This window comes from Paramisgurnus dabryanus, chromosome 10, assembly GCF_030506205.2.
Source record: "Paramisgurnus dabryanus chromosome 10, PD_genome_1.1, whole genome shotgun sequence".
In the NCBI taxonomy this organism is placed as follows: Eukaryota; Metazoa; Chordata; class Actinopteri; order Cypriniformes; family Cobitidae; genus Paramisgurnus; species Paramisgurnus dabryanus.
Window position 1 is genome coordinate 3,280,586 of NC_133346.1, and position 25,443 is coordinate 3,306,028.

Here is a 25,443-nt window from a genome sequence, read left to right on the forward strand (position 1 = left end):
TTATCCAAAGTGACTTCTGGTGCATTCAGTATTTTTTTATTCCGTATTTGTGTTCCCTGGGTATCCAACCCATGCTCTCCTAACACAACCATCTACCAGTTTCAATCTTAATTTAGACGGAGGTTTCTTTTGGATATGATCTAAGCAACATAATAAGTAAAACAAAATACAGACTATAAAAGAAGTTTATTATAAAATACACCGTTTTCTTGGAACAGTTGGTAATTGCACATAGTTTTATATTTTAATTTAAAGTGCTTGCATCACTATTGTGCATTGACAAAACAGTAAAACAAACACACAAGCGGTTGGTTATATTGTGCAGCAATGTCTTGATAACCATGCACACCGCTTACATCATCCTTAGAAATGTACAGATGTGCTAAAGGTTTGTGGAGTTTGCCCCATATTAATGCCTATTAAAATTTAATGCTGCTCTCTCCACATGTAGCTTTGATTTAACCACTTCAGGATGCATGAGGTCATTTGACTATCAAACTAGATTGAATTTACATCATTTATTAATGCTTTGTATTTATTTATCAACAGTCACTGTGTTCTTTGAATGCCTATAGAAAGTGCATGCTTTAGTGTTTTTGCCTATTTTTTCCTAAAATAAATGTTTATTGCCTTCACCAGCTTGAAGCCCTAAAGCAGCAGAACTCTCAGTATCAGGAAAAGTTGGGTGCAGAGACGCAACGCATCGGAAACCTCTGCAAAGAAATGTAAGAAAAATGCACTCACTATAAACAGGTTTATAGAGAAAATTACGTGCATTGGACGTTTACATTTGACATTTTTACATTTACGAACCGATATTTTGTGCATTACAGATAAGATATACATTTAATCATATGTGCATTTCCAGTGTTTTAAAGGGTATCCCGACTGTAAACACATGTATGGCGTAATAGATGAACACTGTGGTTGGATATATGAATGTGAAATTATCTCATTCCCAACCAGCCTTTTTTTTTAAAGTTGCTTGGCAGCATTTTTTTGTGATTTTTACGAAGGTTTCACAAAACGTCTCCCAGGAAAATTTTCTTCTATAAATATATAAACATACAAATATATCAAATGAAAGAACAGACCCTCTGCTTTCAAACAAACAAACAAACAAACAAAATGGGGAAAAAACTTTTAATCCTATCTTCATTTGTTCTCCTTTTGTAACCTCTTAAATATGTGTAGGTTTCTTCAAAAATACCAAATTTTGAGCAAAAAGCTGAGATAATAGCATTTTTTTAAATGAATTTTGTTGGAGATCTACCGAGCCCCTAAGGTGACGATTAGAGTAAAAAAAACTAAAGTTTAGTTTCATGTGCTCACGTGAAACCTTCATGTGCAGAATTTTTTTTAAAACACGGTAGTTTCACGTGCACACGCAAAACTAAACTTTTTTTTTTATTTTTGCTCCATGTCCCCTTAGGGGCTCCGTATAGATCAGATTTAGAACGATTTTCAAAACATACACGGAGTTTGAAATTTATTAAATCCGTTTTTGCTTCAGTTTTTTATAAATTAGGTATTGGCGACATCTAGTGGATAATAGCAGAATTACAGATTACCGTAAAAACTTGTCAAGAAAGCGTCAGTTGCAGAGAAATGTTTCCTCTTAATTGACGAGATAACTTGTCAATGGCGGGGAAATAGTTAAAAACAGTGCTAATGTCATTATAAACTAAATATCTTTTCACTCGTAGGTCGCCATTTTGTTTACATTACAATACAAGATGCATAGCTGCCAACTCTCACGCATTCACCGTGAGACTCACGCAATTGACCCCATTCTCACGCTCTCACGCCACACATCCATTTTCTCACGCAGGCTCTTGCCCACCATTGAGATTCCCATTGAGTTTAATAAAAGACATTAAATAATTGAATAAAAATACCTAACTGTAAATACTGTAAAACTCTCTATCTGGCGTGCCTCAAACAGCATAAAGCGCTGGTCAAAGTCAAATTATGATGCGAAGGCCAATCAAATCAAAGAAGGTGGAGTTATTGTTTACAGATGCCGAAGCGCCAGCTACAAACTACAGAGAGCGAGTGCGCGGCTGCGCAATGGTGAAAGAGCAACGCACGATGTAAGTAGCTAAACCAGTGCTCGCAGTACTGACACTTTTATATTTTAGCGTACCTTCACTGTCTTTTGCGTGCCACCACTTCTCATGTTGCTAGTACTTTGCTGCAAAGAGTCAAAGAGCATTTCACTTTATGTGGCGCTGCGCAGGAAGTTCGGCAGCGAGGATATCAGAGTACCGCGAGAGCAATTCGAAATGTTACAAAAGGGTCCGCCTTTACCTTTGCTCTCGCGTTACTCTGATGTCATACGCCGATCAGTCCGCTCTGCACCAGTCGAACACACAAAGCGTCAAGGTCTGGATGAAAAGCAGAGACTTGCCCGGATTCCACGCACGCAGATACCCTCAGAAAACAGCAATTTTAATCAACCATCACTCGCGTGTGTATGTTTGCAAGCAGTACAAGCCTGCGTGATGTTTGCGGTAACAGGTTTTAATAAAAGAGAAAAAAGTCAATTGATATTTGACATCTATAAACAATAATATATACAAAATATAATTATATGGTCTTGACATACACATCTGTTGCTTTAGTTTAATATAAACTACTCATTTGGTTTATTTGATTGTGACAGTCCCTCTATCACCAATCACAAATCATCACTTTACGCTTCTCTTTCTCAGTGGATAAACTGAATCAAAGCTGCTGTTATTTGCAGTTATACTTTTTACAGAGACCAGTAGCCTATTCATTAGATTTTAAGAACTTTTTTGGCACTTTTATCAGAAGGAAAGCATAATAGAAGTGTATAAAATAATAGTAAAGACTCTAATCTCAGGCATTTAAACTCAGTAAAAGCTTTTATTTCAATTTAATTTCTAAAATATGATTCGATTTGTATTGTGAACCATTTTAACGCAGTCTTTTCCAACTATTTAACACAGAAATAGCTCAAATCCACGCTATTATCAATTGGCAAATGGTTAGGACTTATATAAAAAATTATTACCACAACCCCCCCCCCCAAAAAAAAAAATCTCACTCCAAGCTGAACTCAGAAGTTGGCAGCTCTGAAGATGTCAAATTGGCCTCTACAGTGCGGTAAAGATGGTAAACAAGTCTTTAATCAGTAGATTGTAAAACTACGTAAAACCGAAGATGAGAGTTATAAATGCACAAAGACAGTAGGTGGAGCTATGTGGTCTTGACACCTGCATGCCATTAAAAATACAAACATTAACGTCTTTTATTCAGCCCTTTCAATATGAAGCGGAGAGTAACATAAATGAAAAACTATACAGAAAATACACAAATGACAGATGATCAAAATAAAGACAATCTGAGGGGTAAGAAAGTGGAGGTGGGGAATAAAACAATTTGCAGGGTATTAACTTTAGTAAACTGTTTATAATATTTCACAACACTACTTAAATATCATCAACCCAGAATGCATTATACGCTAAACATAATGGCGGCCTCCACAACTCAAAATTAGTATTACGTGTATGATGTTTCATGATTTTTTTAAGTCATTAATGTGTTTCTATCAATGTATTTTAGTAGTAGAAAGCAAATATAAAGTATTAAAGCATGCATAGTCGAGGTACCCCTCAAACCCATGACCTTTGGACTGCCACAGCTGCAACAATTAAGCACTATTTAAACTGGTTTAATTGTGTCTTTCTTGTTAAATTAACTGTTGTCAGATCTTGAGTTAAAAAGTTGCTTGAATAGCGTAGTGCGGTCATTGTGGTAATTAACTTTGATCTGTGAGTCAGTGAATGATGTCACGCTCATGACTAAAATAGTTGGATTTTCACAGACTGGGTCTTGATTTAATGTTGACCTCAAAGTAAAAGCACCTTAATGTAACATCTTGAGTACATGGGAACTCTTGTGAAGACGCTCTTAGCAGAAACCGAAATAAACGTCTCCTCTAGGGAGTTTTACGTAACTGCGTCTCCCCTGCTACTGCTGTTCTCCGCCTGTCTGATGGTCTCCACGTGACGTGAGAGATCCTTTCATAAGTCTTTCTTCTTCACCATCTTCTGACGCTTGTGAATATTAAGCACAGTGTTGTCCATTTTTTGGATGTTCTGTCTTCTTTATTATTAATGTATTGTGTTATGCTTCAGTAAATATTGCGTCTATCTTTTGGAATTTTGAGGCTGTTTCCGCCTGTAGATTTACAATGGCACATCAGTCTTGTACGGAGACTTCAGCTTGATTTTACGCTTAAGGTTTGACTCTGACCTCAAGCCAGATGCTTCATTCGAGCGTGCATGATTTGATTTATTCCCACTCTGTAATAAAAAAGATTGGCTCATTTATTACACATGAGGAGGATAACAGTGACCTTTCTGTTTGTGATATGTTTAGGCATGTTTTAGTTACAAATGCTTAAAAAAAATGTGTTTAAAATATTGAGTTAATAGCAAGAAATATTCAAGTCCTGCTAGGATTGCCAAAATACAAATCTGAATGCGTGAATTAGAGATGTCATCTAAACTTTATAAATGCAAACAGTATTGTCTAATGTTGCTCAAATAGGTTTTGATGGTATGAAAAATAATTCATGATTTACCTACATGCCCTAAAATTTTTTGTTAAAGGGACGCACACCATATTTTCAGAGTTAAACAATAGATTTTTACTGTTTTGGAGTCCATTCTGGTGGTACCACTTTTAGCATAGCTTAGCATAATCCATTGAATCTGATTAGGCCATTAGCATTGCGCTTAAAAATGACCAAAGAGTTTTGATATTTTTCCTATTTAAAACTCGACTTACATCGTGTACTAAGAACGACCATGGGTAAAGCAGGTGCAATGATATTACGCAATGCACAAAAATAGTCCCCAGCTATTGAAAGTTACCAAGGGGACTATTTTCGGGCACTGTGTAATATCATATATTAAAATTGTATAATTACTTCCAGACTGTATTTATGTATCGGTCTGGCTAGTGGCTTCCTCGCAAAAAAGATTTTCAAGAAAAACAATCTTAGTATTTTTGTCTTGTTTTCCGTAAAAATATCTAAAAATTCTTAAATGAAGATGCTTTTTCTTGATGAGCAAAACGACCCAAGAAAATAAGTCTAGTTTTTGGCTCTAGTCTTAAACACTAAATTCAAGAAAAATTTGCTTACCCCATTGACAGATTTTTTTTGCTTGTTTTATGCACAAAATCACTTAAATTTGATATTTTTGGTCTAAAAACTAGACTTATTTTCTTGGGTCGTTTTGCTCATCAAGAAAAAGCATCTTCATGTAAGAATTTTTAGATATTTTTACTGAAAACAAGACAAAAATACTAAGATTTTTTTTTCTTGAAAATAATTTTTTGCAGTGTAAAATGATCTCTAAAACGAATATCTTGTCGAAAATAAAATATTTTGGTTTGCTAAAGACGAGGGGACATGTCGAACATGGATCACAACTGTGTGGAGAGGTTTGACAGCCAGGCAAGACTTGGATGTGTGGTTAACATTTTTTTTTTCAGTGTAAGATATAATATATGAATTTATTTGTCATTTATTTCCCTATTTATCAGAAATAAACTACTGTAAAAGGTCGATTAGTCGATGTGGAAGTGTACCTGAAGTTGTGTTCAGTCCACAAAATTGCAGCTGAAACCGTCTATTGCAGTGGTTTTCAAACTGGGGGCCGCGAGACTGTGCCAGGGGGGCCCCAATTTTATGACTTTTTATAAAATACATTCATTTGTCATGAATTCTGTGTAATTGAACCTTAAATATAATAAGCCAACTAACCAACAACACTTATAATTTTATATGTTTTGTTTAATTAAAATATTACATTTTAAAACTGTTTTTGTCATAAATATTCTTTAGGGGGGCCGCTGAAAAATGCACTGTACACTAGGGGGGCCGCACACTGAAAACGTTTGGGAACCACTGGTCTATTGCAATCCTTAAAAAACTTTCTCTTCTCTAAAGTGAGGAGCTAAAGCTGTCAGCCAATCAGCAGTCTCAGAGGCAGGTGTCGCTCCAGGATGAGAAAGGGAAGTTGGCTCTAGACCTGAACGTCAGTCGGCAGGATGTCCACATGCAGCAGAAGGTGTTTATCTCTCTGTGTTCATGCTTACGGTTCTGTTAGATCATCTGTGGCTCTGTGTCATTCTCTGTATCATGATCTTATTTTAGCGTAAGGATGAACCTCTGACAAGCCAGCTGGAGATTACAGAGAGGTAAGAAGATTAAACATCTCTGACATTATATTCGTTTCATTCAATCAAATAACTATAATTTTGAGTAGAATCTTCACATTAATGCACTTTTAAAAATATTAAATTTAAAAATGAGCAATGTCTGTATAAACACTGCACAATGTTATATATTAACAGACCTTTCCTAGAATAATATAAATATTAAGTTTTGTACATTTATATTTCCATGACCATGTGTATCTTAACATTTATCCCAATCCAATGCATTGAAACATAGATTTTCAACGTGAGTTTGTTAACTATTTCCCCGCCATAATTTTTTTTAAGTTACCAGCCAGCGCCAGCATTTTTATGAATTTCACAAAAGTTGAATGCCTTCCTGAAAATGTTCTTATTTAAATATATAAACATAGAATATATCAAATGAAAGAACAGACCTTCTACTTTCAAACAACAACAAAAAACTTTATATCACCTCTCAAATATGGGTAGGTTTTTAAAAAAATACCAAATTTTGAGCAAAAAGCTGAGATAATTGTATTTTTGTGAAGGACTTTTGATAGAGATCAGATTCAGAGTTATGATCAAAACATATACGGAGTACTGTTTGACATAAGCGGTTGTTTCCGGGTTTTATAAGTTGGTAAGAATGCCACCTGGTGGATAATACTGGAAATATGGATTGCTGGAAAAACTCGTAATTGGCAGGGAAGTGTTTTCTCCTAATTGACGAGTTAAAGGACGAGTTAAAATTAGAGATACACCATTATGCTGCGTTTACACCAACCGCTTTTGAGGCGGCAAAATCGCGTCTACCGCGCCTAGTTGGCGCTTGAACAGTTTGAATACATTCATGCGTCTAGATTTGTGATGCACCGATGTATCGGCCGCCGATATTTATCGGCCGATTTTTGATGAATTTGAAACCATCGGCATATCGCCAATAGCATGAGAGAGGCATTAATTAACTGCATAAAGAAATCCATTATATTTAAAAAATGAGTTAATGTTGTTAATAAAATAATTGCTAAATAGCAAAAGCCACCTTTGTAGGTTGTCATGCTGTCGTCTTATATTTGTTTTAGCTTAATTTGTGCCTCTCTTATTATGTTGGTCCGTTGAATGTTAATTAGATCCAATCCATGTTCAGTAAAAATAATTTGATGCAGAAATAAACTAGTGAATAGACCAACTGTTTAGTAAGTGTTTAATATCGGCATCGGCCCAAAAAAATCCTATCGGTGCATCCCTAGTCTAGAGCAAAGTAGACGCGCAGAAAAAGCAAGCATTTGACGTGCGTCAGAGGCGAAAAATCTGCTTTGTGTGGAGGGGCAAGTGCTATGCGGATGTCTGCTTGCAAGATGGCTGATGTTGATTGTGCATTTATCGAGAGAGTTACTGGTTTGTATTTGGTCACCTCCTTATTGGTTAACGCGGCGCGAAAATCCGCCAAAATAAAAATATTTCAACTCGGGCGTCAGCCGCAAATTCGCGTCAAACACAAAATTCACAAATTCGCACGTACTGCGCGTATGAGGCAGAATCGCGTCTACCGCGCCGCGCTAAACACCTCATTTGCGCCGCGAGACCTTCACACTGCACTAGATGCGCGAATGAAGTGGAATGTCGTCTCCCGCGCCGCGCTAAATGCTTCATTCGCACCGCAAGACCTCCAGACGCGCGTCAGCGTGTCTTCACATTGACTTAACATTGAAATCATTCATGCTTGACGCCTCTACCGCGACTGGTGTAAATGTTGCATAATAATATGTCTGTGCCAATACCGACATTCGATTACTTGGAATAGTTCCAATAGTACCGATACATACAGATACGTTTGCGTTTTACTCCATGTTTCAAATTATTATTATTCAAAATATTATGTTATTAAATCCAAAATAATCACACAGTATGAATTCTGATGCGTTTACATCCATTTCTGATAGTCTGATGTCTGATAGTGTGAAAAAATGTAAATATAAATATTTGACAGTCTGACTGGATGTAATTCAGTAAGCTGTTCATCGCTGAAGCGCCACTGGGAGATGCTGAGTGTGTTTTAGAGTACATATGGCATTTATAAACTATTAACTCCAGTCATAGAAAGCTGTCATCTGTTCACACAGGGAAAACTCCAATATGCCGATGTCAGATAAAGACAAAGAACTAGAGACGTTAAGAAATGAGGTAAACTTTTAACTTTTGATTTTCATTTAGCTCTCTGAATCATTTCTTCCTGTTGCATTGTATTTTTTTACAATAATAGATGCTAATATTAGTAGATTGATGTATTTACAGTATTTAGACACAAATAAATTTGTGATGTTAAAAGGCTTTTGTGATTTTTAGATTGCAATGTTGCGTGGGGAAAATGCAACGGCCAAAACTCTCCATTCAGCTGTAAAATCTCTGGAAAGAGACAAAGCCCAGCTGCAGAGTCGAGTGAACAGCCTGGAGCAGAAACTGGAGGGACGACCGAATGAAATCGGACAGGAGATAACATCAGGTTAGTGAAAGATCAGATGTTAAATGATAGGCTGTATGCAACTTTACATAGTATAGCAATTTAAAATGGTTATAATTATATGAAAATGTGTGATCCTGTCTGTAAAATTGAGATTTGCATCAAAGTTGGATTTCAGTCAGTTATTATGACCTTACTCAGTTAACATTAAAGATATTATCACAGTTATGTTCAATTCTGAGGTATTTTATACGTCAGCTAGAAATGACTCTTTGGGGGTGCTGTGTATATACAGTAAAGTGATTTCTAAACATCATTATTCAATCATAAGAGGTTGTGATTCATGTAAATGTGCTTCTTGTCCACTTTAGGTGATGCTGCTATTGACCGGCTAAGAGAAGAGAAAGAGTTTGCTGAGGGACAGGTACAGTCTTTATCTGCTGTGTTTCTGCTCTCGCGTGTAAATGTCTTAAAGTTTAATCTGCCATGTTTACCTCTTGGATAAGATCAACTTCCTCAACTCAGTCATTGTGGATCTCCAGAGGAAGAACGAGGAACTGAAAGTGAAGCTAAAGAAAATAGCGTTGACTGAATTCAATGGAAACGATGAAAACGACGGGTATGTTTTTGATCTAGTTTTTATATAATAGATATTTTGATCTTAATTTTCATCTGACATTTGGGCCTTTGCACTTAGTGTGCTAATACACATTTCGCAGTTCGATAAGTAAAACAAGGTTTGTTTTTAAATAGTGATGCACCGACAATAATTATTCATTGCCGATTCCGATTACCAATTTAAACTACCTCCAACCAAGGTAAACTACACTTTATTTAAGTACACTAAGTAACTCTGTCCTTGCCAATAACAAGCTTTTAAGGCATATTTTGCTATTATCCACTAGGTGGTGCTCTTTCACAACTTATAAAACTCTGAAGCATCCACTGATCCAAAAACAGTAAAAACTCTGTGTATGTTTTGATCATCGCTCAGAATCTGATCTCTAACAAAAATCCTTTACAAAAATGCAATTATTTGCTAAAAATGTTTGTATTTTTGAAGAAACCTACCCATATTTGAGAGGTGATAAAAAGAGAACAAATACCTTTGGCCTGTTCTTTCATTTGATATGTTGTATGTTTATATATTTAAAGAAGAAAATTTTCTGTGAGGAATGAAACTTTTGTGAAAACCATAAAAAATTATTATTTTAATTTATTTTAAAAACTTTTTTTTAAACGCTGGCAGGGAAAGAGGTAAATGTATTATTTTCAGGCACAAATTGTGTACATAATAGTCTTTAGTACTTAAGATACACTTAACAACATAAGTACTCGACTGCTATTTTGAGACATCATTTATTTTAAAGTGCACTGAAGTGAAGTATATATGTACTTTTAATTGTAGTATATTTGTAATCTATACCTTTTACATTTTTTTTTAGCACAGAAAATAACAACGTACATTTAAGTACACTTTATTATTACCTGGACGATACCGTTTTCTCATTTTTTTTTCTTTGTTAACAGACAAGAAAGAATGAAATGGTACATGAGTAAGATGTTTATTTGCTTGTTAACTGGGTAGCTATTTATAATGGGAGATAACAACTGTATCTTAAGCACAATAATAAAAAATGGAGTTATAACATTTTAAAGTTGTTCACAAGCTTTTTATTCTGCAGACCACTCTACCTATAAATGTCTTATTTTAAAAACTCACTCGCACCTCCCATCCATAAAGTAAATATGAGCTAACGGCGCATACAAACTATATAGCCTATTGCAACATAGAAGAGTTTGAATTCTCTGCCAGGGTCGTTATTTTCTGCTACTATCCTCTAGCCGGCCGTTGATTAAGCATATTTTTCATTATTACTTTATTAGCCTCATTGGGTGGGGAGAAAGCTATGCCATATAATCAGAAATATTATATATAGACTAGGCCAAAGTAACAAAGGTGTCCAAAAAGTTACACAAATTACAAAATGCTTTGTAAAAGTTACAAAATGCAACGCGAGTCATGTGCAGAGTCTCTTCTGGCACGCATCACGCACCGGGTCTGCTGTTCTGTAGCTTAAGTGCAACATGGAGTTTAAAGATGTAAAGAAAAAAAGAAAAACAGGAGAATTAACTTTGAGCAAGTTTGCAGGAAAGTCGAAGGCATGGAAACAGTTTATGTATACATTCTCACTCGTGCCAGTAGCCTATACGTCTTTTTTGTTTTCCTTTGCTTAAGTTTTTACTATTTCTAAATTCTAACATGGAATGACATCACTCGAGTTAAAGCGATTAGTGGACCTTTTAATTCACCGGTTTCATTTAATTCTATTTTTACACGTAAGTGTAATATTTGTGTGTTATTTTTTGTTTCAGTTTGTCATGCCTCCTGCACGGCGGTGTAAAAATAAGATATTTAATTCGAACATCATATCCTTAATTGTCGGAATATATTCCATATAGATTCATTAGAATTTATAGATGTTTAACATTAAAATCGATGCATGGGAATAATTTATATAAATTTTTGAAATGCCCACCACTCTTATTAAATGCGCATGGTCCTTGTTGTACATAGAGGCTTTACACTTTAGTTCCTTTCATGTCGTTTTAATCATTTAATTCAATCTTTTTTACTTTAAATGTTACTTTAAATGTTCTGTAACATTTACATGTGCGTTAAACACCGCGAAACAATTCGGCTATATTTTTAAATAGTTTTTGAAAAGATGACCTTTCTCTGATATGAGGAGTCAGTTGGAGAAATAACGCTAGTCCTCGGGACTTTTGGGCTGTGTGATTGAAAAAATCCAAAATTCTCTTCTGAGACATTGCGAAGCTGATAGATACAGATAGCCTAAATGCATTCGTCATTGTGGCTGTGAGTGTGCATGCTTGTCTGTTATGCTTATACGTATAGACGGGTTGCAGGTTTACTACAGGGTGGCATCCAGGAGGCAGAAAGCCCGCTTGGTGAGCTGATCCACTACTGCAACAACCTTAATTATTGAAGCGTTCTTTATTGTTTATATATAAATAAAACTTGATTTTAGTTGGATCTGTTTTTCTGTCTTTATTTTTGCAGTGTTACTGTGATACATGTATGAATTATAATGTTAGACTAGTAACGTAATAGTCGCATCTATGTTAACATCAGGCACCCAGCACTGACTCTGTTGGTACTATTTTCCCACGCAACAACTCCTTGGCATTTTGACTTACAGACACAGCTACTAGCCTACAACACAATGGACATCTCTTCTTTCTGCCTCTCGGTTGCGCGCAACCAGTTAATGATGTGCCGTGCAACCCGTCTCTTCGCAGGGCTGAATCGCAATCACGTCGTCAAAACAAATCTGATTGGCTAATAAACACTGAATTAAATTAAATCATTTTAAAATTATTAAAATTATCCCTCTCTTCATCACACACCCCAAGCATGACATACAAAATGTCTTGGAACAGAAACAAACAATCAGAGATATTTATAAGCCATCATTTTATTGTCATCGCAGTTTTAAATCTTTGCCACCAGGGGGTGCTGCAGCCCCTGCAGCACCCCCACTTCCCGTGCCCATGGAGGCACATTCATATAACAGCTTTGTTCCCAAAAAAAATAGAAAACAGTCAGTTGCCGATTGCCAACAAGTTCCAGTTCCGATTTATGGCCAGTCATTCGTTGCATCTCTAGTTTTTAAGCCTTTGCATACTCTCACATACTTTTATCCTGGCCCCAGAACTTTTGGTTATTTGCCACAAATATGTCTCAATTATATAATATGTGCAAGTCTTCACTACTGTTACTATTATGTGTTAAAGTGTTAAAAAGAATAAAAATTATTTTTTTCTGAAGTCTTGGTGAGGCCAAAAAGAAGAAGAAAGCTCCCCCACGTGTTTTCTGTGACATCTGCGACTGCTTCGACCTGCACGACACAGAGGACTGTCCCACCCAGACGCAGTCCCCAGACTCCCCTCCTCACACCAGCTACCGCGGGAGCCGCAGCGGTGAACGACCGTACTGTGACATCTGTGAGGCGTTCGGTCACTGGACAGATTCTTGCAACGATGACCAAACCTTCTGAACCTCCCTTTGACCCTCTGCCTGGGTGCAGGCAATGCACAGATCGCTTTCGAACAGATTACTTCATATTTTTATATACACTATATATACATTCAAACCTCTTGTACATTCCCTTAAAAGTATCCGTCTGAATGAAGGCTAAGATGTGCTGCATTAATGTTATTGGAAGGTCTTAATGACAAAAGATATTTCGGTGTTGTTAATGCTGTTCTGTGTTTTTTACTGTTGTGTACACTGCAAAAAATGAATTTTGTCTTGTTTTTAGTAAAAATATCTTAAAATTCTTAAATCAAGATGCTTTTTCTTGATGAGCAAAACGACCCAAGAAAATAAGTCTAGTTTTTAGACCAAAAATATCAAATTTAAGTGATTTTGTGTATCTGCCAATGAATAAGCTAATTTTTCTTGATTTTTTCTTGAATTTAGTGTTTAGGAAAAAATTTCAAGATTTTTTGCTTACCACACTGGCAGGTTTGTTTGCTTATTTTTTGCACAAAATCACTTAAATTTGATATTTTTGGTCTAAAAACTAGACTTATTTTCTTGGGTCGTTTTGCTCATCAAGAAAAAGCATCTTAATTTAAGAATTTTTAGATATTTTTACTGAAAACAAGACAAAAATACTAAGAATTTTTTCTTGAAAAATAACTTTCTTACTTAGTATTTTTTCTTGTTTTTAGTACAAATATCTAAAAAAATTCAAATCTATTTAAAATGTATTTTCTTGATGAGCAAAATGACCTAGGAAAATAAGTCTTGTTTTTAGACAAACAAATATAAATGTAAGTGAATTTGTGCTTAAAATAAGCAATAAAATCTCTTAAAATCTTAAGTTTTCTTACATTTTTTACTTGAATTAAGTTAAGATTTTTTTGCTTGTTTTAAGCACAAATTCCATTAAATTTTGTTTTAGGTTTTTTTTGTGTCTAAAAACTAGATATATTTTGATGAATGTTGATATATGTTGATGAATTACCAGCAGGAAAACCTGAAAATGCAATTTCTTTTCTATTTTCAGTCAATTTTCAAGTCTTGGCACAAACTCGTGCAATTTGGTTGAGCCGAAAATTTAACATTAGATAACATTCAAACAAACAGAGCAATTCATTTTATTTTTATTTTGGTTTAGTGTAAAAAATGTCTTAAGGAGATAATAACACCACACTCATGTTTTTCAAACCCATATGATTAACACCGCGTCTACACCGGGCGCGACCATGGTACCGCATTTTAGGTTTTGTTGTTTTTTGTCGCATTGCGCCGCTAGCGTCTTGTGTAGACCCGATGTGAATTGCGTTCTGGTTATTTGATGCATATTTGGGCAAATGTAATGGATCATCAGGGATTCTATGCATAAAGTATTTGCAAAATATGCACAATATAATAATTATTAATAGATATTAAGAGTAGTATGGCAGATCAGCCAACTTCTAGTTGTCTTGGGATTAATCTGGGATAATAGGAGATATTTTAATAAGAAACAATTACGCACTTCAGCTTTAAGAACTCAAAGTGGACTGCTATCGCAGATACAAAAACATTATAAAAACCTGTGCACCAAACAAAGATAAAGCTAACCACTTTTAACTTAATGCACTACTCACTTTAAACGTATACAGCACAAAAGCTGCCGTTCAATGAAAATAAGTTATTACATTTTACTGTCAAAGGTCAGATATGTAATCATGATATTGTTACATAAGTGGCCTGTTGTTTACTATTTGTATGTTATTTCTTGTATTTTTGGCCTATTCACACCAAGTTATGCATACAATTTTAGGATTAAATATTTTTATGGATTCTAGATGAATTTTAATTTGTTTGCATGCTGAACAATTACTTGAGGTTGTCTGACGAAAATGTATCACCAGACTATTACATTTGGATGCAAAAATAATGAATATTTTATACCAATGTGTAGTAAAGTCACTTCAGATTTGGTGTGAACAGGCCTTTACTATAGCACAACTTTAAAGCACATGATCATATTGTATCTAGTCATATTTATGTATTATTAACAAAGTTTATTAACAAACTGCAAGATTAAGAATAGCTGAATTGCAATGAAGTTGTGCACAAGACTATATGTGTAATTATAAATATTATCATTTTGTTAAAACTAATTTGATCAAAAATTGCATTCACTACAAATTTATATCTGTTTTTACTCAAATTATGTGACGGTCTAACTATTGTAATTGCTTTATGTACTGTATTTTCCCATGCACTTAATACAATATCTTCTGGTGTCATTGTATTTTGATGCATAGCATTGATTGTGAAAACGTTGTGGTCAAAATGTTTGAAAATGTTGCTATTAGCGGCCAAATGAACTAGCGGCTAATATATAATGGGTAGTTGGCTGCTAACCTACGTCAAGAGTCCACCTCTTTGATATTTGGCATGGCCTTTATTGTAAGTTTAGGGGATTTTTTGCACAAGTTTTCCACAGAAACTGTTTTACGCCCAGTCGCGTAGTAATGCCTCATAATTGTGATCCGATCAGCCAAAACGCATCCTAATACCAGGTGTAAACAGGGCCTTGGTTGATTCTTGGTCTCTTTTTGGCACTGCTCAGTGAAAAACAGCAGTTTGGCAAACAGGTGTTTTGTGTCACAGATCTTACAGTATTGTGTACACAAGAACACCTTCACAATCTGTTTTATAGTGATTATTGCATAAAAGCATTTTGTGTGCACACATCCTCAGTATTTTATCAAAGATGTTAAGCCTTTAATTTACATTTACATTCATGCATTTAGCAGATGCTTTTATCCAAACGACTTACAAAGATTACACTGCAAAAAATAATTTTCAAGAAAAATTATTCTTAGTATTTTGTCTTGTTTTCAGTAAAAATATCTTTTAAAAAATTTAAATTAAGATGCTTTTTCTTGATGAGCAAAACGACCCAAGAAAATAAGTGTAGTTTTTAGACCAAAAATATCAAATTTAAGTGATTTTGTGCATAAAACAAGCAAAAAAATCTGCCAATGGGGTAAGCGAAAAAATCTTGAAAAATTTCCTTAAACACAAAATTCAAGAAGAATTTGCTTACCCCACTGGCAGATTTTTTTGCTTGTTTTATGCACAAAATCACTTAAATTTGATCTTTTTGGTCTAAAAACTAGACTTGTTTTCTTGGGATGTTTTGCTCATCAAGAAAAAGCATCTTAATTTAAGAATTTTTAGACATTTTTACTGAAAACAAGACAAAAATACTAAGAATTTTTCTTGAAAATCATTTTTTGCAGTGTTGGAAAAAATAAAGCGATTTGTCATAGGGAACCAATAACTCAAAACGTGCTTATACCAAGTTATAAGTTTTCACTATTCTGACACGGTACATGTTGAGAGAGAAAGAGTTAATTTTTTTAACTAAAGAGACTAAAACCAAGGACAGCACACCAGTCCTTATAGTTTCATAATTTCACACGACAGGTCACCATTAGTTCCCTCACATCTCATCTGTTCAAGATCCCCGATCAGAGGCGGGATTTCTGAGGTACTGAACAGAAGCGGCCTGATGAATATTCACGTCATTTTTTTACATCGCATTCAGGTGAACATCAACCAGGTGAAATCCTTTTTAACCAAAAAATTAATTGAAAATCATACCGAAGCTATTAATAGACGTTAAATAAGATGTTTCTAGACTTTATATTATTTAAAACAGTTGCAGGTTGTGTTTTAGTTCAGCTTTGTGAATGGGCGCGCGATATAAAACCCCGCAGCGCGCGCAAACGATCAGAGGCGGGATTTCTGAGGTAAGACAGTTTACCTTACGATAAATGTTATAAATAACTCATAAACATTACATGTATGAAATTAAATAACATGTAGGTGTGGGTACATTTGGTAAACACAAAAAATAGGTTTAACTTACGTAGCATAACACAACAAATGTGATCGTTTGTTAGAAATGTTAGGCTAGGCTACATATGCTTGACGTTGAGGTGGAGATAAAGAGGATATGGGTCAAAAACCACACAAACAACTCAATGATCTGATTCAGTGTGTTACCATTTTTATAAAAAGAAATCGAATATGCTAAAAACAAACAAGCACTAATGATGCAATAAATAAAACCAAATTAATCAACTGTACAAGATAAAATAATTTCAAGAAAACATGGTCCCAAATGTTTTTGTTCTTACTAGTACATCATCACGAGTTCCCTAAACATTGCTACATTGGACCAAAGTCAGAATGGCTTTATTGTTAAAATGATCTTATTGAAAACTGACAGATTTTGTTAAATCAATTAAATTTATCTTCCAATGATCAAGAATGGAGTTCCAGCTCGCAGGTTTGCTAGTGAGGTATATATCAATTTAACTTAATGTTTAAGATTGGAAAAACCAAAAGCCACAGATTGAAAGAAAGAAAGAAAGGAGAGATCCCATAATCTATGTAACAAATGAAGAACACACACTATAATAATACAACCTTTCTGCAAGTAGTCAGAAAAACAACTAGTAGAGTCATTGAAATTATAATAAAAGATGATCACAGCAGCAAATCCATCTTTTATCATTTCAAATCTACGCAGTGCATTGACTTTCATACTAACGCTGTATATATTGTACAGGAGTTTGTTGGAGGGAGGTTGCACAGGATCAGGTCAGTGTTTGTCGACAGCACAGTGATGTCAGCAGACCTCCGCTTCACAGACTTTAAGAGGTAAGAAGACGAACTGGGTGAAGCTCTACTTGGCAAACGTTGTGTTTACAGTGAAGATCAAGAATGGTTTGGTGAGTAAGGATGCTTTTCCTCACTGGTTGCGACAGGGACTTGTGACAGGACACTAGTCAGCTAGTTATCCAAGTCCTGAGAAGATGATTCCACTTTGCTTTTCTTAGTGGGTGGGGAAGCATCTTCACTTTCCTGATAAAGCACAACGAAAACACTTATTGAGTGCAAATGATAACAGAATTATTTTGGGGGGGGTAAATTTGACCTTAATAAGACAAAAATAAGTTTACACATTTCGTTACATCTCTAAAATAATAGTGATATGCAAAGTAAACGTTAAGGCTATAAAAGACCTCGGTATTGCGACCACTTCGGTGATTCAATTCCATTCTTGTTTATGTTGTTTAGATTCAATTCAATATCGGTTCTTATCAATATTTGATTAAAAATTTTAGTTTCCAGACATAAAAGTTGAAATTCACATCCTCCAAGTAAAGCATGCACATTAACCCATACGGCAAAATATAATTGTAAATATATTTCAAAATATACAAACAAATTTCCAAAAATTATATGTGGTGAAATATATTTTGAAATGTGTGTTCAAAAATTTATATTTTTTGGCAAATTTTTGTATATGCATTTATATTCATGTCGCATTAGAAGAAAAACTTTGTATGTTACAAACCTATAAACATAACAGGTTTGAAACGGCTAAAATGAAGTATATTTTCAACTGCAAAATTGTATATTTTATACATACTTATACATTTTATACTTGTACTTTATACATTTTATACAAACTTTTATATTTTGGCAAGAAAAAAATATATTTGTTGGGTTGTAAAATAAGAAATGTATTTGTTGCCCCTGAAATACATTTTGAAATGTATATTAATATATGAAGGTTAAAATTAAATACATTTTCAAATTCAAAAATATATTTAATTAAGCTTTACTTTCTACAAAATGTATTTAGCATTTATTTAAAACGTATGTTTGGCCAGAGAAATAAATTTTTTGGAGTATGAGAAGAACCAATTCAGGGGTTTCCCAAATCGATATTGTTTCGTTAAATCAGATATTTTTATTTTTTTACCCAGCACTAGTTGCATTAAGTTCGGAGTATTTTTTGCACGGTCGAACACACAGCCTTGCAAAGCGTAGTTTATTTGACTCATCCGTGTACACAGACGTTTGACGCATGCGTATTGCGACAAAATGCAATGCATCCCCTGGGCTACATACATGCATGTGCAACCTACGTGTACAAAGCTTGAGCGTTGCGTGATTTCCGGTGGTGCCGTATGTGTAAAAACTGAACTATAAAGCTACTAAACTAGCTTTAACCTTGTTTAAGTCACTAAGCAGTGATCTTCCATGGAAGTTTGTGCAAAGCTTTTATTTTGGAGGAACTTCAATTTGCATTTAAAGATGTGTTGAAGCTCTATCCGATTTACCTGAGTGTTATTCGAGGTGTCTGATCGGGACTCCTTCTCCCCTGATAACCGGGTATCTTTTTTGCTTGTTACTGAATGGGCAGAGTTACAATTCTCTGTTAAAAAAAAAAATGTGTTATTTATAATGAATTCAGATTACAAATCTGTAAAGATAAACATCTTGCAGTGATCACTGTAAAATGTGCAGAATTCTGGAGATATGATGTAAATATATTACAACATATAGCACGAAATCTGTTCACATTGAAGCTGCTTTGCATACCTTTGTCAGGGGATGTTGTGCGTTCAGCCTTGCTCTCGCTTGCATCGGTGTGAGAGGAAGCAGTGACCTCTGGTGTTGGGCTTGTGCTACAGCTGGTCTCCATCTTCACAGGAGAGGAGTCTGCTATTGAGCTCTGATTGCTGTTCTCATCTATAATAGAAAAGAAAATCTCACCATTTAAGAGAAAACTCAGTACCATAAAATAAGAGATACAGATTAAACACTAAAAGACATCTGAACCAACATTTCAAAACACATTTTTGTGTTCTCAGCATGGCTCATTGGCTGGGTCTCAATCAGCTCCCTTGTTCAGTAGTCAGGGCACTGATCGGGGAGTCGGCCATTTTAAGGTCTCAATTGCAAAATCCTTCCAGTGAACGTTTGTTCCCTAAAAATTCCCATAATGCAAGGCAAAAATAAGTGAGCATTGATGGTCCCAATGTTAACGTGGCCTTTTCTGAAGCTCTCCAACCGAAAATCGCATGAGCTTAACAAACTTCATGAAATGTGACAAACGTTTGTTTTAGTTTTAATATAAACACACATTGCTAGACAGGAAGGGACCACAATCTACTTAACAATTTAAATGTAATATTCTTTCAAATTTATGCACGGATATGTTAGAGAATAATGAAAGCATTTTTTTAATATATAATATTCTTTAACAAGTGTTTAAAAATGAAGTCAGAGAGATGTTGTTTTGCTTAAGCAGCCACAGGAAAATAAGTTAATAGTGTCCCAACATGGAGTGAGCTAGAGTCCTTACCAGTGCTCAAACCTGCATACACGATATACTGATTCACCACCTCGGGAGGTAGGGAGCTGATTGAGACACAGCCATCGTTAATCATTTTTTTCTTACTGACCATGCATGTCCATCATTCCAGGGGAGGAACTGTTTTCCGGAGTCGTAGCCTCGGATCCGTATTTCTCCTCTCTGCCCGTTTTCTTTTTATTCTTCTTTAGAGCAGAAAAGATGTCAGTTAGAATATACATTAAAAACTTTATATAAAAAGCGGTTGCAAACATGAACATTTCTAAACTTACATCATCTGTCTTTGATTCAGTCACTGGAACCCATTTGAAGATACGCAGTGATGTGTCTCCAACCGTCACCCACTTTTTCTCCCTGTGAAGCATCAATGCACAAACAGTTGTGTATATAATATTTTTAAATAATCTATTTTTGGTGTAATTCAAAGTGTAACATGCATATTTTCCCTAACATTAGCAGTCTAAAATACTTAAATTCAAATGGACATTTTTCAATTAAGTGCATAACTTCCGCTTGTAAAGCAATGCAATGCAACACAAATAAAATCTGTCGGTGAAATCCAGGCTAAAGTCTCACAATCTAATGATAAGGAGCAATGTTTGATTTCACTTCACTTTAATTTCTATGTTTGACATGACCTTCCTCAGTCAATATTAAAAATATCAAGGTCTTGGCTAAAAAATGGCTTTTAGCTGGGCAAGGCCACATATATCCATCATTGCACAACACAAAACATAAATGTTTTTGCATCATCCATGTTTTGATACTTGACAGATAATTCCTATCATTTCAAATTAAACTAGTGCCACATAAAAATTGCATATGCAGTTGCATTGTTGCGCAAAAAAATGTGTGCCTACTATTGCTTTGAAGGGACGATGCACTTACTAAAAAACCCAACGTATCCAAATATTTATATTCTTGGTAACACTTTGCAATAAAGTTACATTCATTAACATTAGTTATTGCATTGGCTTACATTAACCAACAAAGCATTAAGTAATCTATGTTTGTGTTTATTAATACCAATACAATTTATTCATGTTAATTCATTGTATGCTACATTAACTAACAGATGCAACTTTTGTTTCGATTTTAGTAAATATTGAAATAAATATTTACTGGGAATAATAAAATGCTTCAGAAATATTGTTCGTTGTTAGTCCATATCAAATAAATAATGTTAATGCAACCTTATGTTAAGTATGTTATGAAAGCTTTACAACATCCAAGTTGTACTTTAATGTTGTAAAATATCAGTCATGCAATGTCCTGACTTCCCTGTCCCAGCCCCCACAGCGCTCCATGTGTTCAGTTTTATTTGTTGTAAAAGAAACTCAACGCGCTGCATTTAAACTCACTGATCGCGTGCTACAGTCACTCCCGCGCGCACAGGTGACTCGTGTACTTTAAAAACACTCGTGTTTCGTTCCCAAAACCGCCGGATCTACAGTGCGCAAAACTGCAGAGAGAAATGGCTTCATGTGACTGCAACGAAATGGCTCCTGGGTTCAACCTACTTCATCCTCACCAGAACCCTTTAAAATCCTAAAAACATTCAAATGTATGGTTGGATGTCGTGTGCGCGCGCGCTGCACCTGGCTTGCGCTCGGGTTCACTTGGATATGGAGCTCAAAAATGACCCTTATAATTTCACTCTGTCCTCGTTTGTTGTTTCTCTTTCTCTCCTCCCCCACGAGCGGCTTTTTTCTCACTGGTGGAACAAACACGGGGCTTTTCTCTGCGATCTTACCATTTTCGTACTTTCTCAATAACCGCCATAACGCGTTTGATGTCATCTTTGGCTCTGCTCCGGGTCTCCGCGCGCACTGACCTGCCAGACATTCCCGCCGCTCGATTATATTTTTAAGCTCGCCGGCAGTTCACTCACACACAATGCGCGCACACGCACTAACATACAGTGAACGCTGAGCGGCGCGCTGAGCCGAGAGCGCGCCTGCGCCATATACACATCGAGTGGACGAGCAAGAATTTAAACTCTTTTGTTCTTCTCGATCCCTAAGCGTTGTGTAAATGTTAATGTTGTCAATATTTGCCAGCAAGATAATAAATGAATAGTAGGCTAATAAATTAAAAATTGTTTAAGATCAAATCTCTATACTGATACATTTTATAATGATTATTATTTATGATAATGATTATTTATTAATTAAATATATTCTTCATTTTGTATTTATTTCACAAATAATAACTTGCATGTATTTATTTAGCTCATATTTTTTATACAAAGCAACTTTGTATTAACATTTTAAATCACTTCAAAAATACACAAAATTGTATTTGATGTAATATTTGAAAGTATGGCATAAATTGACTTTATATTAATACTTTCTGTTTTGAAAAAAATAAAATAAAAATATTTTGTTACACAAGAGTCTACCTTAAATACTAACTAGTTAGAGTAGTTAGATTTAGTCTAGTAATATGATTTTGATTAAGGACATACATTGCTAAATATCAGAATGGATGTTGAATAGAATAGTATCTTACTCAAAATAAGAATGTAATTATTGAATATTTTGAAGGTTGCATTCAATGAGATATGTTATAATAATAATAATAATAATATGGACAGGACAATATAAATAAAAAAATGTACCAAAGTGCTTTTCAAATACAAAAATAAACAAAATAAAATTAGTAAAAATAATCAGACATGTAAACAAAGATCCACTTTGACTAAATTATATCTTTAATGAATAAAAGTGAAGACCCATAAAAAATAATAATTTTAATCCTTGTTAAAGTCTCATGCATATAAAGTAAAAATATCAAGTAACTTAAAATAAATGTTTTACTATAGAAAAATATTAAAAACTGCAATAGCCTACAAGAAATGCAGCATTATACAATACAGGACAAATATAATAAGGCTGAAAAATGTAATATGTGATGTGACAGGGTAAATAATGCGATGTTCGATATGCGATACAGTATTTCTTTTTAAAAAATATATTTAAATTGTATTAAAATGTATTTAAAAATAAAATACATAACCAACATTTGTTTCAGATTTTAGGAAAAAGAAAGTATCACTTCTGAAAGTAAACAGCCTTGTTTCTCTGTTGCATAAAACAAATGCGACAATGTAAACCAGCAAACAAGCAAAATAAAAATTTAATATAATTTCTAATTATTAAATATCACCCCTATCATGCACAGTTGCACGCGAACGCATATCCTAACATACACATGCCAGATAATACATTATCCGCATTAACCTAAAATGTTGATCATAAATTAGTTTTTGAAGTATTTATTGCAAACCATATGCATATCACAGTATTTTGGTATATATGACACAGCCCCAGCACAGAATATCACTAAATAAAGTACTAAAATGTTAAATGTGTGACTTAATTTTATAACGATTGTCACAAGATGTATAGAATAGATACATTTATATCTAAATGATTATGCATCGGCAGCTACTTTGGTATGAATAAATATATCATACAAAGCATAAGGCAGTAATGTGAAAATTACATTGTGTCTACATACATTTTTGCATTGGAACTTGTCTAAGAGACAGAAGTTGATATTGTAGCACAGCTATTGTTCTTCTCCTCGTCCTTGTTTTTTTTCCCTAGAAGTTTCATAAAGAGTTTATTAATTGCTCCACTAAAAGCAGGGCTGGAAAAGTAATAAACGATGGGGTTGAGCACGCTGTTAAAGTAAGTAAAGCAGACGGTGGTGTAAAAAGCCACGTTTGCATCACGGAAATAATGGCACTCACTATACCAAGACTTAAGGACCCACACAGCAATACGCGAGACGTTACTTGGAAAAAAACATACGATGAAAACCAAAGCCACTGCTAAGACAAACTGGACGGCTCTCTTGATTTTACCACGTTTGTCCACTGTCTTTTTCTTCAACTGCCACGTAATGCAAGCTGTGCAATAGATAACAATGCACGTAGGCACAAAGAACTGAATAACGTAGAATGAATTGTGCCAGTCAGACAGTGAATTATGCCCCAAGCAGATATTGAAACTCTCACACTGGGTGCGGTTGTTTCGGAAATAGAAATGTTTGTCCGTTAAGAGGTAGACGGTCATGGCTACGATAAGAGTCCACAGACCAAAAGAAACCCACGAGGCGTGCCGCAGACCCATCCGATTGATGCTGTTGAGAGGGTGGACGATCTTCAGATAACGGTCCACGGCGACGGCAGTGAGGAAGAATATGCCAGCAGCCCTGTTGGCGGCCAAGAGAAACAGCAAAATACGACAGAAAGCGTCTCCGTACACCCAGTCCTTGCCCCTGAGGTAGTAGTCGGCTCTGAACGGTAGACAGAAAAGGACCACCGAATCTGCCACAGCCAGGTGGGCTAGATAAACCGAGTTGGGCTTCCAGGTGTCCCTGTGATAGAAGAACATCGAGAGGGCGAGGATGTTTCCCAAAAGGCCGAAAATGAACTCCGTGAAGAGAATAGGTGGTAAAACTTGATCCAATATGGGTGCGTCAAAAGCGCAGCAGATTGAGGAGTTGTTCATGGTTCTGGTGCAGACTCAAAACTTCAGATCTTTGCTGTTTCATCTCAGTCCAGCATTGGCAATGATCCCCCCAAGACTGCATCTTAAATATGTCTGCTGACATGCAAATGGTGTGGTTGTTGCATGCACATGGACAACAAAAACCCAGGTGTGGTGGATAAATGGTCTCAGGAGGCATTTGTTCCTATTATAAAATTAATAATCGTATGTGATCTGTTTTTGTGGTTTTGCCTACCTTTGCCAGGGATGCCTTGGCACAGTTTGCATCAGTGTGAGACCCAGCAGTGGCCTCTGGTGTCAGGTTTGTGTTACAGCTGCTTTCCATTTACACTGCTAAAGAATCAGCTACTGGAAAATACCATCTTACTGTACTGTACCCTTTAAAAAGGTCCCAATGTGTACCATTTAGATACAGATATGTAAACATTGGGTACCAATATGTGAGGTACCAATATGCACTCTATAGGTACCAAGGGTGCCGCCCCAGTGACAGCTTTTGTACCTTTTTCAGAGAGTGTACTGTAAAGTTATGCACACAATTCAAATGTGAATAAACATTTGTTGCAGTTTTGATGGTGACAATATGATCATTGTTCTTTAGACTGAACAAGAATGTTTATTCTCTTCACATAGAGGAATTCCCTATTTCCTATTTTTTTCTCTTGCCTTTAGGCCACAACTGCCCCAAAATGCACATTATAATAAAAGATTATTATAATGTGCATTTTGGGGCAGTTGTGGCCTAATGGTCAGGTGGCTTGTAACCTGAATGTTGCTGGTTCAATTCGCAGTGTCAACAGGAAACAACTGAGGTCCCCTTGAGCAAACCACATTTTCCCCAGTTGCTCCCTGGGCGCTACAGTAAATGGATGCCCTCTGCTCTGTGTGTTTGTGTGTCTGCACATGTGTGTGTTTACTTGCAGTGTGTGTGTTTACTGTAAGTCAATTCAACCTTTTATGTTTTGAC

The 25,443-nt window shown here is 35.3% G+C and overlaps 3 protein-coding genes across 5 annotated transcripts in view; 1 reads left to right on the forward strand and 2 right to left on the reverse strand.

Moving 5' to 3' along the window:
* clip1b (CAP-GLY domain containing linker protein 1b) overlaps positions 1-15,021 on the forward strand; it is a 37,399-nt gene extending 22,378 nt beyond the window's left edge. For both annotated transcript variants that reach the window (XM_065262844.2, XM_065262855.2), the window contains 8 exons: positions 640-725; positions 5,990-6,110; positions 6,197-6,240; positions 8,346-8,406; positions 8,569-8,725; positions 9,055-9,107; positions 9,190-9,302; positions 12,537-15,021. In XM_065262844.2, the coding sequence (XP_065118916.1) occupies positions 640-725; positions 5,990-6,110; positions 6,197-6,240; positions 8,346-8,406; positions 8,569-8,725; positions 9,055-9,107; positions 9,190-9,302; positions 12,537-12,765 (864 nt within the window). In that variant the 3' untranslated portion in view covers positions 12,766-15,021. The remainder of the gene's footprint in view (positions 1-639; positions 726-5,989; positions 6,111-6,196; positions 6,241-8,345; positions 8,407-8,568; positions 8,726-9,054; positions 9,108-9,189; positions 9,303-12,536) is intronic.
* A 1,748-nt stretch (positions 15,022-16,769) lies between these two features.
* Positions 16,770-21,890, reverse strand: LOC135739474 (B-cell CLL/lymphoma 7 protein family member A-like). 2 transcript variants are annotated; one of them, XM_065257778.2, is made up of 6 exons: positions 21,710-21,890; positions 20,229-20,310; positions 20,048-20,138; positions 19,182-19,331; positions 18,920-19,014; positions 16,770-17,651 (listed from the first exon to the last, which is right to left on the reverse strand). In XM_065257778.2, the coding sequence occupies exons 1-6, from the start codon at positions 21,799-21,801 to the stop codon at positions 17,580-17,582; spliced, it is 582 nt and encodes a 193-aa protein (XP_065113850.1). In that variant the 5' UTR covers positions 21,802-21,890; the 3' UTR covers positions 16,770-17,579. The 2 variants fall into 2 exon arrangements, with proteins under 2 accessions (XP_065113850.1, XP_065113842.1); XM_065257770.2 differs by having other exon boundaries at positions 20,048-20,141; positions 21,710-21,888.
* An 839-nt stretch (positions 21,891-22,729) lies between these two features.
* LOC135739467 (hydroxycarboxylic acid receptor 2-like) lies at positions 22,730-24,486 on the reverse strand. The gene has a single exon (XM_065257756.1). It carries the CDS (start codon positions 24,474-24,476, stop codon positions 23,499-23,501), a length of 978 nt encoding a protein of 325 aa, XP_065113828.1. The 5' UTR covers positions 24,477-24,486; the 3' UTR covers positions 22,730-23,498.
* Positions 24,487-25,443: the final 957 nt, after the last annotated feature.

What these genes read in the sequence shown, in the direction of transcription:
- LOC135739467 (XM_065257756.1), bottom strand. Translation starts at nt 24,476, where the DNA reads ATGAACAACTCCTCAATCTGCTGCGCTTTTGACGCACCCATATTGGAT.
- LOC135739474 (XM_065257770.2), bottom strand. Translation starts at nt 21,801, where the DNA reads ATGTCTGGCAGGTCAGTGCGCGCGGAGACCCGGAGCAGAGCCAAAGAT. An exon ending in CTGAATCAAAGACAGATGAT is followed by an intron (nt 20,142 to 20,228) that starts GTAAGTTTAGAA and finishes TCTGCTCTAAAG; the next exon opens with AAGAATAAAAAGAAAACGGG. An exon ending in ACACCTCGAATAACACTCAG is followed by an intron (nt 17,652 to 18,919) that starts GTAAATCGGATA and finishes GTGCTTTATCAG; the next exon opens with GAAAGTGAAGATGCTTCCCC.